The sequence below is a fragment of the Macaca mulatta genome, chromosome 2, assembly GCF_049350105.2.
Source record: "Macaca mulatta isolate MMU2019108-1 chromosome 2, T2T-MMU8v2.0, whole genome shotgun sequence".
In the NCBI taxonomy this organism is placed as follows: Eukaryota; Metazoa; Chordata; class Mammalia; order Primates; family Cercopithecidae; genus Macaca; species Macaca mulatta.
Genome location: NC_133407.1, coordinates 116,426,835 through 116,442,175, shown reverse-complemented (window position 1 = coordinate 116,442,175; position 15,341 = coordinate 116,426,835). Strand labels below are relative to the sequence as shown.

The following is a 15,341-nucleotide window of genomic DNA, read 5'->3' as shown; positions in this document are numbered from 1 at the left end:
ACATTAAGCAAGTCTCCCTGGTCCCACAGTCGGCGCTAAAGCCAGGTTTTGAACCCATAGCTGATACTCGCAAACACTAAGCTCTGCCACCTTTGACTTGTGATGGGGCACCAGTATGTTCTGTTCTTTCAGTTTACTAGTTAAGTGTCTACTTTATTCCAGGCACTGGACTGGGTGCCAAGGGTATAAATATGAATAAGAGAAGGTCTCTATAGCCCTCCTTAACTCATTATCTAGTGAAAAACAGGCAGTACTGCATATGAAGTGTTGTCCAAAGATGTGCATGAGACTTTGCGGGGGACCCAGGAGAAGGGAGGGCGCTTGGTTCAATTTCAGGGAGCTAAGCAAGATGTCTTAGAGCAATGGGAACTATCTGGAAGAATGCCTAAGACCTATCCGAGAGAAGAAATGGAGGGCCCCTCCCACGCCAAGGGGGCAGTATGAGTGACAGCACTAAGGTGGGAGATGCCAGGCCATAGGGGCCCTTTTTTACCAACTTACAAAGCCTGTATTATGTTCTCCGATGATGGGGATGTGGGGCTGGCACTGGAGGGTTTTAGGCCAGGAGCAGCGTGGTCGGTTCACTCTGGTCCAGTGTAAGGGTGGATTTGGGGGAGGGGACTGGAGTCAGGAGGACTTGCTAAGGCAAAGGGGTGGCCTTGATTCTGGGAGTTTTTTGAGCACCAGACCAGCACCTTTTCTGTCAACTTGAGGGATCTGTTGGATGATTTCTCACTGGATGATTGTAGTCAGTTTTGAATTCCCCTCAAGATGGCAGGAAAAATGTGGGCTTTGGATTCAGGTAGACTTAGATGCAACTCTTCCTGGTGCCATTTTGGCAATGGCAGATCCCATGACCTTATCTGTAAAATAGAAATGATACTTTGCCGGGTTGTCAGATTAGAAGCAATGATACAACGTTCCTGAGGTGTGGCCAGGTGCATTGGCTCACACCTATAATCTGAGCACTTTAGGAGGCTGAGGCAGGTGGATCACTTGAGGTCAGGAATTCGAGACCATCCTGGCCAAAATGGTGAAACCCCGTCTACTAAAAATACAGAATTAGCCAGGTGTGGTGGTGCGTGCCTGTAGTCCCAGCTACTCGGGAGGCTGCGCAGGAGAATCACGTGACCCCTGGAGGCAGAGGTTTCAGTGAGCCGAGATCTTGCCACTGCACTCCAGCCTGAGCGACGAGAGTGAAACTCTGTCTCAAAAAATAAAATAATAATAAAGTTCCTGACGTGAGGACTCAATAGATGGTGACAGCATGACAGCCACAACGGCAGCTGCTCTTCACCCCACAGTGAACCCATGAAGTGGACAACTGAAGAAACAGACTCTGAAAAGTTAAGTGACTGGGTTAACGTCATCAAATTGTGGATAAAGCTGGAACTAGATTTCAAGCTATTCCCGACTTGACTGCCTTTAGTTCCCTGCCATAAGAATCACCTGGACCTCCATTTCTCCTTAAAAAGTGGCCCAACCTGGATTTAGAGTTCTCCTAGGGTGGAACTGAGTCACGTGGCCACACCAGCAGCAGGGGAGGCTGAGAAATGTAGTCTTTAAACTGCCTGACCAAGGGGCTTGTCTTAGCAAGGAAGAGTGAGAGGATGGATGTGGGGAAGCAGCCAGCAGTCTACCTCAGTGACTTCTGGGGACTTTTTCCCTGGGCGTCTCTGGGTTTTTAGCCCTACTATGGGGCATTGAGGAAGTTTGAGATGGGGCTTGGTTGTTGGGATGTTTGTTTATCACTTAGGGAAGGTGCTGAAACACTTCTGGGCTTTTCCTTGACTGCTGGTTTCCTCCAGCAGATAGATTTGCTTACCCCTCAGGACAGTTTCTGCCCTTTGGAGCATTGGAGACCTGTCAAGAATTGTGGAGAGGGGGCTTGGGCTCCATAGGACCAGCCAGGCATGGCTCAAGGTCACTGGCCTGACCAGTGCTGGTTAGAGAAAGGCTTGGCCCGGGCGACTTGGCTTTCTTTGTGGCTCCTCTGCTAACTGCTGGGGTGATTCTGGACAAGTCAATTCTTCCCCTACCGTTTTCCACACCCTACAGTGGAGGGGGTTGGACACTCAAGGACCCTTCTGGCTCTGAATGGGAGTCACACTGCCTAGTTTATGAGCTGATATTCAGCCGGAGGTGGCACTGCTTGCCACTTGCCCAGGGGAAGAGTCCGCTGCCTCAGCACTTGCCTGTGTTGCAGGAGGCACTGGCCCGTGAGACGGCTTGAGAAACAAAGCCATCAGAGAGTGGTCCTGTTCAGCAACATGCCACGGGGCAGAGGACTCCAAAACTATGGGTGTGTTTCTGCCTCCAGATCATCGGAAGAGGAGAGTATTTTTCCCCAGGGATGAACAAGAAAGCACACAGGCTTATGGCATATGAGCTCATGGCTTCCAGAGCACCCCATTCCTGAGACTTGGGAAACCTGCTCACACACTGAGGTCCAATGTCTCACACAAGGACCAGCGGTTTTGTGTCCCAGCAGAGCCTGTGACTGACTTCCTGCTGTCTATGAGGGAGAGTGATCCAAAGCATCTTACATGTCTACTTTTGGAAAGTCAGAAGCTAAAATGGCCACTGGGAGGCCTGTGATGACCCTCCTGCTTTAAGGTTACACTGTAGATATAACAATACAAATATTTAACTGAATTGCCTTGGTGGATTTTCATGGCAGAGAGCAGCTTTGTGCCAAGAGCCCTGCCAGGTTCATGAGCCTCTTCCTGTTCTGTATCCTCAGCAAGGGCTGATCTTCCACCCATGTTGTCCTGGTCTGAAAAATGCCATCTGGTAAGAGGGATGCAAGGGACTGCACCACCTGGTAGCCAGGGCTGCAGCCGGGAAACCCTGGCTTCCCTGTCTTAGGCAGCCACACGCCTTTCCCTGCACCTGACAGGAGCCCACCACATTCCTCCTGTCCCTGCATCTCTTGGGCTGCGCCTCGTGTTGACCAGACAGCTCCCTTAAATTGTGTGTTTAATCTCAAGACAGTTGTGCTTTTTGACTCAGTTTCTAAATAGGGCTGCAGCTGCTACCTGGAAATTATATCCCTTCCAAAGCCTGTGTTTTTTGACTTGATACTCTACCACTCTGTGACATAAAGTGTAAAATTCCAACTTCCTTGTGCCAGTCAGTGGGTCCATGTGGAGCGCCAGCCCGGACTGGGCTCTGAGGAAGATGGTGGAGCTGGGTGCCTGGTCCCCGCCCTCCACATGCGGAGTGGAAAACCAAACAACATAGCGTTAAGTTGGGTGCTGTGTGAAGTAGACAAGTAGAATTGAGTCATCCATAATTGCCGTCCTATTGTGTGGCACCAGTAGCACTGCCCAAACTTCTGGGAGAGTGAGCACCACACCCCGGTATCCTCAGGGGAGGGCGTGAGCATGGGGAAAAGGAGGGGCTCTGGGCTCATGTCTGAGAGGTGAGATCGGGTGGGACTGGGAGCCCTGCCAGCCCACTCAAGGCAGTAGACAGTGTCAAGCCCCGCAGGTGCCCCTGCGCCCAAGCGACCTGATGGGTGCATGCTGCAGCCGTGCTGAGACAGCCTTTTTAGCAATCAAACTGTCAGAGTGAGAAGGTTTGCTAGTACACCATGCTGGCAAGAATGTGGGTACTCGTGCTATTAGTGGGAGTGTGAGTTGGCACAGCCTCTGTGGAGAGCGGCGCCACAGAATAAGCTGCACATAGCTTTTGATGTAGCAAGTGTGCCTCTAGGAATCTGCCCCTCAGATATGGGCCCACACAGGCAGAGATAGTACATGGCAGGGACATTCGTGGCAGCAGCTCATAGAGTAAATGAGATGGCGCAGCCACACCATGGAATGCCATGTAGCCTCTAATGAAAGAAATTGGAGCCATGTGTACAGTAGGTGAGAGCAGGGCAGGTTGGCATGTAAAGCATGTGAAGGCTTGTCCCCCCACACACACAGATCCGTGCATCTGTGTGGTTGTCCAGCATGTCTTTGAAAGGATATGTAAGGTCTGGGGGACACCATTTGGCCCTGAGAAGGGAAACAGAGGGACTGAGGATGTCAGCCAGAAGGGAGACTTTTCACTGATTGTATTTTGTACTGATACGGTTTGGCTCTGTGTCCCCACCCAAATCTCACCTTGAATTGTACTCCCATAATTCCCACGTGTTATGGGAGGGACCTGATGGGAGATAATTTGAATCATGGAGTCAGTTTCCCCCACATTGTTCTTGTGGTAGTGAATAAGTCTCACGAGATCTGATGGGTTTATCAGGGGTTTCTGCTTTTGCATCTTCCTCATGTTTTCTTGCCACTGCCATATAAGGATTGCCTTTTGCCTCCCGCCATGATTCTGAGGCCTCCCCAGCCATGTGGAACTGTAAGTCCAATTAAACCTCTTTTTCTTCCCAGTCTTGGATATGTCTTTATCAATAGCAGACTAATACAGTAAATTGGTACCAGTAGAGTGGGGCATTGCTGAAAAGATACCCGAAAATGTGGAAGCAACTTTGGAAGTGGGTATCAGGCAGAGGTTGGAACAGTTTGAAGGGGGCAGAAGATGACAGGAAAATGTGGAACTCTCTAAAGACTTGTTGAATGGTGGCTGAGCACCTTGACTCACGCCTGTAATCCTAGCACTTTAGGAGGCCAGGGTGGGTGGATCACGAGGTCAGGTGTTCAAGACCAGCCTGGCCAAGATAGTAAAATCCCGTCTCTACTAAGAATACAAAAATTAGCTGGGCATGGTGCCGGGCGCCTGTAATCTCAGCTACTCAGGAAGCTGAGGCAGGAGAATTGCTTGAACCCGGGAGGCGGAGGTTGCAGTGAGCCAAGATCACGCCACTGTACTCTAGCCTGGGTGACAGAGTGAGACTCCACCTCAAAAAAAAAAAAAGAGAGAGAGACTTGTTGAATGGCTTTGCCCAAAATGCTGATAGTGATATGGACAAGATCCAGGCTGAGGTGGTCTCAGATGGAGATAAAGAACTTATTGGGAACTGGAGCAAAGGTGATTCTTGTTATGTTTTAGCAAAGAGACTGATGGCGCTTTGCCCTGGCCCTAGAGATTTATGGAACTTTGAACTTGAGAGACATGATTTAGGGTATCTGGAGGAAGAAATTTCTAAGCAGCAAAGCATTCAATAGGTGACTTGGGTGCTGTTAAAGGCATTCAGTCTTGTAAGGGAAGCAGAGCATAAAAGTTTGGAAAATTTGCAGCCTGACAATGTGATAGAAAAGAAAAACCCATTTTCTGAGGGGAAATAAAAGCTGGCTGCAGAAATTTGCATACGTAACAAGGAGCCAAATTTAATCCCCAAGATCTTGGGGAAAATGTCTCCAGAACATGTCAGAGGTCTTCACAGCAGCACCTCCCATCACAGGCCTAGGAGAAAATGGTTTCGTGGGCCAGGTCCCTGTGCTGTGTGCAGCCTAGGAACTTGGTGCCCTGCATCCCAGCCGCTCCAGCCATGGCTGAAAGGGGTCAATGTAGAGCTCAGGCTGTGGCTTCAGAGGGTGCAACCTCTAAACTTTGGCCACTTCCACATGATGTTGAGCCTGCAAGTGCACAGAAGTCAAGAACTGGGGTTTGGGAACCTCCGCCTAGATTTCAGAACATGTATGGAAATGTCTGGATGCCCAGGCAGAAGTTTGCTGCAGGTGCAGAACTCTCATGGAGAACCTCTGCTAGGGCAGTGTGGAAGGAAAATATAAGGTCGGAGCTCCCACACAGAGTCCCCACTGGGGTACTGCCTAGTGGAGCTGTGAGAAGAGGGCTGCTGTCCTCTAGACCCCAGAATGGTAGATCCACCAACAGCTTGCACTGTTAGCCTGGAAAAGCTGCAGACACTCAACGCCAGTCCATCAAAGCAGCCAGGAGGGAGGCCGTACCCTGCAAAGCCACAGGGGTGGAGCTGCCCAAGACTGTGGGAACCCACATCTTGAATCAGCATGACCTGGATGTGAGACCTAGAATCAAAGGAGATCATTTTAAAGCTTTAAAATTTGACTGCCCAGCTGGATTTCAGACTTGCATGGGCCCTGTAACCACTTTGTTTTGGCCAATTCCTCCCTTTTGGAATGGCTGTATTTACCCAATACCTGTGCCCCTGTTGTATCTAGGAAGTAATTAGCTTGCTTTTGATTTTACAGGCTCATAGGTGGAAGGAATTTGCCTTGTCTCAGATGAGACTTTGGACCACGGACTTTTAGGTTAATGCCGAAATGAGTTAAGACTTTGGGGGACTGTTAGGATGGCGTGATTGATTTTGAAATGTGAGGACATGAGATTTGAAGGGCCAGGGGCAGAAAGATATGGTTTGGCTCTGTGTCCCCACCCAAATCTCACCTTGAATTGTACTCCCATAATTCCCACATGTTGTGGGAGGAACCTGGTGGGAGATCATTTGAATCATGGGGGTGGTTTCCCCCATACTGTTCTTGTGGCAGTGAATAAGTCTCACAAGATCTGATGATTTTATCAGAGGTTTCCACTTTTTCATCTTCCTCATTTTCTTTTTTTTTTTTTTTTTGAGACGGAGTCTCGCTCTGTCACCCAGGCTGGAGTGCAGTGGCCGGATCTCAGCTCACTGCAAGCTCCGCCTCCCAGGTTCACACCATTCTCCTGCCTCAGCCTCCCGAGCAGCTGGGACTACAGGCGCCTGCCACCTCACCCGGCTAGTTTTTTGTATTTTTTAGTAGAGACGGGGTTTCACTGGGTTAGCCAGGATGGTCTCGATCTCCTGACCTCGTGATCTGCCCGTCTCAGCCTCCCAAAGTGCTGGGATTACAGGCTTGAGCCACCGCGCCCGGCCCCATCTTCCTCATTTTCTCTTGCCACCTCCATTTAAGAAGTGCCTTTTGCCTCCCGCCATGATTCTGAGGCCTCCCCAGCCATGTGGAACTGTAAGTCCAATTAAATCTCTTTTTCTTGCCAGTCTCGGGTATGTCTTTATCAGCAGTGGAGTAATACATGTACTCTTTGAATTTCTTTTAAAGAAAAAGAGAAAAGAATCTTTATTAGTTTACTGGAGATGCCATAACAAATAATCACAAACTTCTTGGCCTAAAACAGCAGATATGTATTCTCACTGTTCTGAGGCCCCGAGTCCAGAGTCAAGGTGTGGGCAGGGCCACGTTCCCTGCAAGAGCTCTAGGAGAGGACCTTTTTTTCCTTCTTCCAGGTTCTGGTGGCTCCAGGATTCCTTGGTGTGTGGCTGTATAACTCCGTTCTCTGCTTCCATCTTCACAGGTCCTTCTTCTCTTCCCCCTCTGTACTCCTCCATCTCTCATAAGGATACTTGTAATTGGATTTAGAGCCTACCTGGTTAGTCCAGAATAATCTCATCTCATGATCTTTAATTAACATCTGCCAAGACCTTTTCTCCAAATAAAGTTGCATTTGCAGATATTGGGGGTTATGAGACATACCATGTGGGGCACCACCATTCAGCCACTATCATTGCCAACCAGATTTTGAGGGAAAAACTCACCTATATGCTCCTTATACTTAAATATAAAATTGAAAGAAGAGAGATTGAAAAAAATACCATACAACACTACTAAAAGAATGTACTCTTTTGAATTTTATATACTCTCCATATATTCACCTTTTCCAAAAGATGTATTTTAATGCTAAGATGAGGCAAATTTTTAGGCAAGTTGGATGGTACACAGCATAACTAGACTGAAAGCCCCTTGAAGGCAAGGACCATGTCTGTATTGTCCATTACTGTATCCCCAGCACAGAGTAAGTGCTCAGTGCTGGTGGAGTGGATGGGTGGGTGGATAGGAAAGGCAGTCAAAGAGATCGGGGCAGGGAAGCCTGTTAGGAGGCAGTCTCATCAGCACAGGAAAGCAGTCCTAAGGGGCTGGGCTAGCTTGCTGGTAGAAACGGTGAAAGGGGCCTATCCAGAAGACTCTTCAGTTGCAACTTGGCAGGGGAGATTGACAGCTGAGTGGGAAGGAGGAAGGAGAGTAAGGAGCCCCAGGGAGAGGACACTTCCATTCTATGCAGAAATGGCAGAGCTGGGCGGGACTAGCAGGGTGGGCAGGAGACAACTTGGCCCAGCTGACTGGGCCAGCCTGCAGTTGGAGCATCACTGGGAGGCCAGGGCTGGAGGTGGAGGCTGGCAAGCCCTCAGCATAGAAGCCCTGAGAGGGGAACTTCTCCCCAGGAGTCAAGAGGAAGAAGGGGAGGCTGTGGAGGGAGAACAGAACCATGGGAGACAGAGGAGAACACTCAGAGCATTGGGAGGATGGCAGGAAGGTGAGCAGGGTTGGGGAATCGTAGGATCCTCCTAGGATTAGGCCCCTTCGCTGCCAGGGCGGCCAAAGGAGGAATTGGTATGGAGGGGTTGCAGCTGGCAGACCCAAGGTCTCACGTTTCACAGAAACCGGGACGGGGATGGCTCAGCCCCGGGAGTGGGGAAAATGGATACAGAGAGAAGGAGAAGGGCGACAGGGTGCAGGGTGGGGACGCCGTGGTGAGGCATGCTTTCCTGAGCACATGTTCATTACTGATGTGTCCATCTGTCTTCTCGTTTAATCCTGGAGACAACCTGCCTGGCAGATCATAGCAGCCCCTACCTCCCCCTTTTTTGTGATATACAAAAGTCACATAGCTAGATAGTAGCAGAGACAGGATTCAAAGCCACACCTGTCTGACTCTGCCCCAGCTGTTGACCACTCCTCCTTTTCAGGGCTGATGAGACCCATGCCTATCTTCAGGACACCTGTACACAAAAGCCCGCGAGTCTGCTTAGGAGCCTGCTGTGGCTTGGGGACAATTGGTGCACCTCATCACAAAAGCAACGGAATGGGACCTGTGTGCAGAGGCAATGCCACTGAGTGCTGCAGGCCTCAGTATCCACCTCCCCCTCCTCCCCTTTCTTTGCTCATTAGGGCTCTTGCAGGCACCACTGCATCAGCCTTGGCTTCCAGCTCTGTGGTCGGGAGCCTGACCTGCGCTTGAGGTGTGGCTGCTCCCTTCCACCAGCCTCCGCCTCAGGGGAGTGTGGGGATGAGGATGTGTTAGAAAGGGTGGCTTATGCTTTTCTTGCTCTGGCTCCCTCTGAGCGAGTCCCCTCCATCCTGCAGAACACCACTGATTAAGAAAGGTCTGTGGTCCTAGGACCCTGCCTGAGCCACTCTGAGCATGGTGTGGCTTCTGCAGGAGCAGCTGCCAGGCCCACGCAGGGTGCAACTGTTGCCATGGGACGGGGTGCCTGGCTCACTGTCTGTGAGGCACACAAAGACCCGTCCTTGTTTGTTACCTGCAGATAAGTGCCCCCGCCACCACGTGGAACAGTGTAAACTCCCACCTCCTGAGTCAGCCCCAGCCATCCTTTCTTCCACATCCCATATCCACCGTCAGCAGACCTTCAGCTCAATGTTTAAGACCCAACTGGAATCTGACCTCTTCTCCCCTCTGCTGTTGCCCCGGTCAGTGCCAGCATGTGGTCCTGGTTACTGCGGGGGATGGATGGGGGTGGGTAGTTGTCTCTAGTGGGCTCCCTGCTGCCACACCGTCCCTGTGGCTGTTCTCGGCACAGCAACCGGAGGGAGCCTGTTGGACTGTGGCTGCAGCTGCCTGGCCACCACACACAGGCCCAGGTGGAGCTCTTCGCCTGGGCTCTGGGCACAGGTCCAGCTGCCTCTCCCACACGCCCTGCTGCTCTGCCTGCTGGCCTCCAGCCCTCTACTTGGACGGCTCATCCCGAGACCTTCGTGACTTAGCCTGTTCCTTCCTCGGGCCTGGGCTCTCCTTCATACCTCCTCACCAACAGTTCAGACCCCACGTGCCAGCCCTCTTCTCTCCTCGCCTGCCTCTGTGTTTACCTCCACACTTGGCACCGTCTGCCATGCTCCATATGTTGTTCCTCTCCCCACTAGGATGTGATGAAGGCAAGGGTTTTGTGCGTTTCATCTCCTGCTGAATGGGGCTTGTTACACAGTAGGCCCCTCAATAACACGTGACGGTAGATGAATGAATTTTTCTTTTTTTTTTTTTTACCCCCTTTACCAAATTTGATTTAGAGACGCTCTCTTAGTATTTCCTCTTCCTTTAATTAAAAAAAAAAAAAAAAAAGACTCTGGACTATTCTAGGGAAAGGGGATAGGAGGTGGAGAGGAAGGAGGCAGGAGCCACACTTCTGCTCTGATTCAGAAGAATCGATTCCATTCTGAACTTGATCAGAAGTGCTGCTATATGTGGCTGTCGCAGGGCACACCGTTCTCCTCCATTCCTTGTCTGAAGCCCAGCTGTAGGTCACAGTGATTCTCCCACATCCCACTTTGCTACATTGCCTCAAGTCTCTGAGATAAGTTTGTCTTGTCTTTTGTAAATTCTGAAATGAAAGCAATGTGAATTCCTTGATCCATAATTCCTTTAATCAAAAGTAGCCCTTGGATTTGTTTTCTTTTTTTTTTTTTTTGAATCGGGGTCTCACTTTGTTCCCCAGGGTAGAGTGCAGTGGCACTCTTGAGCTTAACCTCTTGAGCTTAAGTAATCCCTTCCCGCCTCAGCCTCCCAAGTGGCTGGGACTACGGGTGCATACCATCATACCCAGCAAAAAAATAAAAAAAAAAAATTTTTCTTTGGAGAGATGGGTCTTGCTTTGCTGCTCAGGCTGGTCTCAAACTCCTGGCCTCAAGCGATCATCATGCCTTGACCTTTCAAAGTGCTGGGATTACAGGTTTGAGCCATCATACCCAGCATAGCCTTTGTTAATAGTCACTTATGTATTCTTCTAGGAAAAAATAATGCATAATATCAGCATAAATGTATATCCATTCAGAGTGGACACGAACAGAATCGTGGTAGGCATATTATTCTAGAATGTATTAATATAATTTGGAAATCTTCTATATTAGTTCTACCTTGTTTTAAATTTATTTTATTTTATTTATTTATTTATTTATTTATTTATTTTTGAGATGGAGTCTCACTCTTGTTGCCCAAGCTGGAGTGCGGTGGCGTGATCTTGGCTCACTGCAACCTCCGCCTCCCAGGTTCAAGTGATTCTCCTGCCTCAGCTTCCTGAGTAGCTGGGATTACAGGCACACACCACCACACCCAGCTAAATTTTTTTGTATTTTTAGTAGAGACAGGGTTTTGCCATGTTGGCCAGTCTGGTCTCAAACTCCTGACCTCAGGTGATCTGCCCACCTTGGCCTCTCAGAGTGCTGGGATTACAGGTGTGAGCCACCACGCCTGGCCTACTTCGTCGTTTTTAGCAACTGCTTAGTATTGTATTGAACGTATGTACCGTGTCATACAGACCTAAGCCCATACCGACAGGCATCAGTTTTAGTTGTGACAGTATGGCAGTGAATACTCCTATGCATCCTGGCACACCTGCAATAATACTTGTATAGCGTGTATCTGGCAGTGCATTGTAGATTAAAGGAGCATGGGCATTTAAAATTTTGATAGCTATTGCTAAGTTGACCTTTGTCTTTTATTTCTTTGGTTTTTAAAAATTTTTTTGAGCCAAAGTCTTTCCCAGGCTGGAACACAGTGATGCGATAGCTCACTGTAGCCTCAACCTCCTGGGCTCCACCAGTTCTCCCAACTCAGCCTCCCCGAGTAGCTAGGACCGCAGCCATGCGTCAAGACACTTAGCTAATTTTGTTTGTTTTTTGTGGAGATGGAGTCTCACGGTGTTGCCTAGGCTGCTCTCAAACTCCTGGGCTCAAGCAATCCCCTCCCTAAGTCTGGATTGCAGGTGTGAGCCACTGCACCCAGCCCATTTGACCTTTGAGTGGTTACACCAGTTCATTCTTCTGGGATGTTTTTCCCCAAACTTTTTATTTCAAAAAATATTAAACTTACAGAAAAACCTAAACAACAGTGTAATGAATAGCCAAATAGCTTTCACCTAGGTTCACCAGTGTTGTGATGCTACATGTTTTCGTTTGCTCAGGCTGCCATAACCAAATATCACAGACTGGGTGGCTTAAACAGTAGGCACTTATTTTCTCACGGTTCTGGAAGCCGGAAGTCCACAATGAAGGTGTCGGTGAGCAGGCTGGGTTTCCTCCAAGGCCTCTCTCCTTGGCTTGCAGATGGCCATCTTCTCCGTGTTCTCAATGGTCTTTTCTTGGTGCACTCACACTTCTATGTCCTAATCTCCTCCTCTTGTAAGGATACCAGTCATGTTGGATTAGGGCCTCCATATGCTCTCATTAAACTTTAATTACCCCTTTAAAGGCCCGGTCTCCACATAGTCACGCTCTGAGGTGCTGTGGGTTTGGACTTCAATAGACGACTTTGGAGGAGACGGCACAGTTCATCCTTTAATACCACATTTCCTTCTCTTTCCGTGTGTGTGTGTGTGTGTGTGTGTGTGTGTGTGTGTGTGTATGTATATATAATGTTAATATAGTATAATTATAGCAGATTTATGATATAATTTGTTGTATTATTCATAATTATAAAACCATTTATTATATATAATTATAATGTATAATATATTCCCCCAAACCACTCAGAAGTAAATTGCAGCCACTGTGTTACTTTGGCATCCATCTCCTAGGAACAAGGACATGCTCCTCAGGATATATTTGATGTCCTTTATTTTACAGTGATGGGGACAGATTCCCCTGAAGTAGAAGGATAAATGAGCATGCAGTGGCTCTGGCCCTGACTGGGGGCATTCCCTCCAGATGGTTTTGTCCTGGCCTAGTTTTCTCCTGTCTCCTTCCTGAGTTCCAGCCCCCGAGTGAGATCTGGCGTGCTTAAGAGAAGGGGCCTCCTGCTTCCAAGAGCTGTTGAGGCGAGCAGAACCCCTTGGCCTGGACTCCAGATTCTCTGGCGTTGGTGAGGTTTAGGATCTCTGATGTGTTGACGAGATGACAGACCTCCTCACAACTTCACCTGCTCGTTGGTCTCTCTCTCTATCGACATGTCTCTCTAAACAGACTTGTTACTGCAATTCTTTGTATAGGCAGTCCTTGCCTGGCAAATGCAGACTGCCTGTGTTTATTCAGAGAGTACAGTTTACTGTCTTGGCTACCATTTTCTCCTTCCCTGTCTCCCTTCTCCTCCTACTCTGACGGAAGTAGGTTCTTGCCCACCACCAGGAGTAACGAGGCATCTTCTGTGGGCTTGCGTCAGCGTCTGTTTCTTCCACAGTACTTTTCTGTGGGAAAATATCACATAGGCAGCACTTTCAGTGTTTCTTTTAGTAGATAGAATCATTGTGAAGTACTTGCCTAGCACTTCAATGGAGGATGCTTAGCCTCAAAACTTTTCATTTCCTCTTGTTCAGGCTGTCATGTCTACAGACCCAAGGTTCAAACGTAAATCGGGCGAGTTCTTCGCTATCCAAGGCCAATCAGGTTGTTGCCGAATGTGCCCAGACATCCACTGTTTACTCAATTAACAGAGCTTCTCTCCCCTCCCCTCCCCTCCCCTCCTCTCCTCATCTTGTCTCTTTTCTTTTCCTTTTTTGAGGTAGAGTCTCGCTCTTTTGCCCAGACTGGAGTGTAATGGTGCAGTCTTGGCTCACTGCAGCCTCAACCTCCTAGGCTCAAGTGATCCTCCCACCTCAGCTTCTGAAGCAGCCAGAACCAGAGGTGTGTGCCACCGCACATGGTTACTTTTTAAAAAATATTTTGTAGAGACGTGATCTCACTCAGTTACCCAGGCTGGTCTCGAACTCCCGGGCTCAAGAGATTCTCACACCTCAGCTTCGCAAAGTGCGGGGATTACAGGCATGAGCCACCACACCCAGCCATAGAACTGCCTTTCTAAAACGTAGTCCCAACCTGTCTTTGACTCTGCTTAGAATTCTTCCCTGGCTTTTCCTTTCCTACAGGATTCATTCCAGTTTCCTTGGCCCAGCATTCAAGATCATCCCTCTTTTGGCCCCTGCTCAATTTGTCACCCTGTTACCTGCTGCTCCCCCAGGAGGTTCCCTTGTTACTGTATTGAAGCCAAATTAAATGAGGCCAGACACACTGCCATGCTTAGTCCCTGTACCTAATGGCTTGTGATATTTCTCAGAACGTATCTTCTCTCCCCTCCCTGATCCATTTGCCAAATTCTTACCCAGCATTCAGGGCTTGGCTTGACCATCCCCCATCAGTAAAGTCTCTTCTTCACTAGAAGATGGAAGGCATACAAACGCTTCGGTCCCCACTGCAGGGTTGACCATCCTTCCCTTGTGCCATCATTCTGCTGCAGACTTGACTCCTCTCTAGCATGTATCACACCGTATGTGATATGTATGTGTTAGCCCCCTGGTTGCAAGAAAACTGGTTTTACCTTTGTATCCTTAGTGCCTGGGTTGGAGTAGGCACTCAGTAAACATTTGAGTGGATGATGGATTTGTCCTTGGATAGAGCACATCCTGAAGTTAGAAGCAGCTGCATTTCACTTTGTCATTACCAGTCCTTATCCGAGTGAGCCTTGTGTGTCACAAAGGGGAAAATACAGTTTTCCACATGCTATGAGGAGTCCTTCTCCCTAAGCGTCCAGTTCTAAGGAGTCCACACCAATCATCAGCAACACAGGACCTCAGTGGCCTGCGCTGGGCTTACTGTGTGTTGTCACATGTTAACAGAGAAAGTGCCTTACCTTGGTTCTATACACAGCGAGTAGACTGATAACCCAGCCTGTATGTGCATCTTGCTTTACATTGCTTCTTTGAAAAGCTACTGACGTCGTCTTTTCTTTCAGTCAAACGCTTCAGAGAACCAAAGCATGAAAGACGTCCGTGGAGGATATGGTATGTGTTTAGGTATTAACTCATTCAGGAGTGCTTTTGACTATGTTGGGAGTCTTAGGGGTGGGGATGAGGTATGGTGTTAGAGTGGGGAGGGCATGGAATGTGAGAAATGATACATAATATCATGTACCTGGAATCCCTGAGTTAAATTCATCAGGAACTATGTATATGATGAAAGCATTTCTGTTTCTCCAGGTAACTTTTGATCCTACCTTTATTTTAGAATCACTCTGTTTCCACTTCTAGAAGATGGAAGATACACAAATACATCACTCCCCAATGCTGGCTGCTTCATCTTTGTCTACCTGTTGTTAGATTTGGTTTAAATTCCTGGATTCTGTAGTCTATATGTACAAGCAAAAACTAACCCAAATTTGGAGATCAGTCAAACATAGCATATAAATGCTCCTCTCTCCAAATGAGTCTTTCTTGGTCCTAGCATAAAGGAAAACTGTTTCTCTACTCAAAATACTTCTGACACCAAATATATGAGGGTTTTCTTCCCCCAGCATCAACCAGCTTTCCAACTTTGCAAGTACCACTTGGGTGTCCCATAATTTAATTCACTTCGGACACTTAACTACCTGGAGTTAGAACAGAATCCACAGGTTAAGGGCTCAGTCCCACAAACTGC

General features: G+C 48.5%; 1 protein-coding gene and 1 long non-coding RNA gene across 3 annotated transcripts in view; one reads left to right on the top strand and one right to left on the bottom strand.

Annotated features, from left to right (window-relative positions):
- Positions 1–15,341, top strand: part of STIMATE (STIM activating enhancer) — a 63,758-nt gene that overhangs the window by 30,731 nt on the left and 17,686 nt on the right. Inside the window, exon 2 of one of the 2 annotated variants that reach the window (XM_015130713.3) lies at positions 14,659–14,707. The exons of the other annotated variant lie outside the window; for it this stretch is intronic. Coding sequence (XP_014986199.1) covers positions 14,659–14,707 — 49 coding nt within the window. The remainder of the gene's footprint in view (positions 1–14,658; positions 14,708–15,341) is intronic. 2 annotated transcript variants of the gene reach the window in all.
- Positions 2,748–10,564, bottom strand: LOC144339240 (uncharacterized). The gene is made up of 2 exons (XR_013414063.1): positions 6,721–10,564; positions 2,748–4,586 (listed from the first exon to the last, which is right to left on the bottom strand). It is a non-coding gene; the product is annotated as an uncharacterized LOC144339240 (long non-coding RNA).